Here is a 2719-nt window from a genome sequence, read left to right as displayed (position 1 = left end):
AAATAAAGGCAAATAAAACTTGAATGAGTAATAAACTGTAAGCATACTTTATAATAGGATTTAAGGCAGACCTGTACTGCTGTTTAACCCCATATAGCATGCATACACACATAAAATAGATAAATAAATAAAGAAATCTATTTATCTATTACTGTGGTTGTAGAAATAGTATCATCATCATCAATCATGAATCATGAATCAATCATGAATCAATCATGAATCAATCATGAATCATCAATAATCATAGTATCATCTGTTTGGTAGATAATATAAAGAGTTGCAAGCTAAACAATTTAAGGATTTAGGGTATGACCGTAAATTGTCTAGATTATATAAACTAATTATTGTGCCATGTAGACACTATAAACAAGAGTATTCAACAGGGCACTGAAAAGGCCAAGGGGACTGCAGCATTTTGCTAAAATTTTGAGTATGTGGGTTTGTTCTTGATCTCTGTAATGCAGCAATAGTCCTATGAGCAATGCGAATTTGGTCAACACTTCAGAGTCATGAAGCCAGGAGAAAGAACTCTCAGGAAGCCTGAAAGGAATTAATTTTGGGTGTTCAATAATTATATCCCTAATATCCCGAAGTATATTTCTTACATTCTTATCACCGTCCACATAATTTTTAGTGACAATTAAAAAAGACGTAACTTTTTACTTGGGCTCATGGATTCTGAAATGATGAATATTTAGTCTGTTGAACATTAACCCTTCCAAGATGGGCTATATCATAACTGCCATATGTACCACCTGTAGTACATTTTAAACTTACATTATCTGCCAAAATGGATGACCAGTTATATATAAATGATTTTTTGTCTTTCTTGTTTTAGACCCAAAATTCATCCATAAAATAAGTAGAAATATATAACAGATTTACCAAATGACATCTTCATGATAAGATTTATATTTAGATATAAGAATTATGGTATTGGAAGACTTTCACTCATAACCTATTGGTTTTTCTTTTTATTCCCCCAAAACTTTTCTCTTATAATTTATAACTTCATACACAAAATGCAGTATCTTTTGAAATTCAACCAAATATCAATTTATTATAAAATACAATAACCATTCTAAAAGAATGACTAAGATTTCATAACCATGGAAAGCTGTTGGAAAGATGTTGGTAAACAGCTTAGGCTAATGCATAGGCATATGTACCACAAGTGTCAGAAGACTTTTAATGCTGTAATATAAAGTATTTGATTAGTGGAGCTAGTATCCACTTCCCTGTTCCGCTGCTGCCACAGCACTGAATGTTACTATGCAGGATGGATTTCTGATAATGCTCTTTGGCAGCTAACATGTCAAGATGTTTGGCCATCTTTAGATGTTGGGTTTTCTATTATTTTCTAGACTTATGGTATGATATATAAGTCTAGTAGAATAGTTATATAAGAATTCATAAAATGAAAGTAGACCTGTATACATCTTAAGTATATTGCAATGATTGTTTTTCTCTGACAGACAAACGTCGCTTGGAAGCAGAACGAGATGCTGCTCTGAAACAGGCTGAAGCTGTTAGCCGTGAATATGACCGGATGCTTGAGGAACACGGGAAGCTCCAAGAGCAGCTGAAGAAAGCAAGTGGTGCTGAAGAGTCTAAGAAGGATGATTGAGGAGAGTTGAATGTCCTTCTATGATGTTTATTTTGTCCACAGGAACAAAAGAGTAGAGCAAATTTGGCAATCTTTTGATGATATTCAATGTTTATTATTCAGATAAACTTTATGGAATTTATTGAGTTGATATTCATAGGCAAACCTATGGGATGTTGCATAACACATAGGTTCCAAACAGTGCCTCTTGAAATGTTACACCCATGACAGTAATGCAGTGAAAATATATTCACAAGTATATTATTATTATATATACACACATTATTTTTTGCTGAAGACTGGATGATGAAATGTTGATACCATAAAACGAGTGGTTTATAAAGCACTTGAACCTACTTATTTGAGTTTAACCCAAGTTATATTATTTGTTTTCTTTTTATTATTATTAATTTACAATAATGTTTATGGCTAAAGCAGGTAATTTACCAATTTCATGTGAACTTATATGTAAAGATATGCAAAGAGGACAGTAATTACCACGTAAGTGATTCTTTGAACCCCACCCATGCCCTAATCTAAAAAAAAAAAATGAAAGTGAAATCCCATTACATGATTTAGATATTTTGGGGGACCCTATAGTTCCGGCTTTTAAGCATAATTTTTTTTTCATAGATTTACTGCCCAGTAGATTTTATTAGGATTATTAATAATTAAATATTCGTTTAACAGCTTGGTTGATATCTACTATTACCAACTCTTCCCTAGCCATGTTTATGTGTGCTTTAACCATATATGAAATATTAATAAATGCATTAATTAAAGAGAAATCCTGAGGGAGTGACATTATTTGAAGATGTACAGCTTTATTATGAGAGGAAAACACACCATTATTACTGTAAAGCAAAGCCTAAAAGTTGTGTATATGTTTATAGGATTGTTTGTGTGTGTGCAGAATTATCTTCCATGTACTTTCCTCATAAAGTGTTTACCATTGATGTGGTGTGGCTGTTTCTATTCTGTGTACTTATCCTTGTAGTCATTTTGTTTATATGAAGAAGGTTGACAGAATTATGAGGTTCACATTTAATCTTTTTCAAATATGTAAGAAATTATTTACAATGATAATAATAAAATGAAATAAAATGATGTTTG

At 31.8% G+C, this 2719-nt stretch overlaps 1 protein-coding gene across 1 annotated transcript; it reads left to right on the top strand.

Annotated features, from left to right (window-relative positions):
- Positions 1 to 1475: 1475 nt before the first annotated feature.
- Positions 1476 to 2713, top strand: LOC122244862 (B-cell receptor-associated protein 31; the record flags this gene model as incomplete). Its single annotated transcript, XM_086543296.1, is given in 1 exon segment — positions 1476 to 2713. A coding segment is annotated over 1 exon segment (152 nt), but the record flags the coding sequence as incomplete, so codon positions are not given.
- Between the last annotated feature and the right edge of the window lie 6 nt (positions 2714 to 2719).

The sequence above is a fragment of the Penaeus japonicus genome, unplaced genomic scaffold (assembly GCF_977035675.1).
Source record: "Penaeus japonicus unplaced genomic scaffold, GWHDUDI00000001_assembly GWHDUDI00000013, whole genome shotgun sequence".
Lineage (NCBI taxonomy): Eukaryota > Metazoa > Arthropoda > Malacostraca > Decapoda > Penaeidae > Penaeus > Penaeus japonicus.
This window is presented reverse-complemented; position numbering and strand designations above follow the sequence as displayed.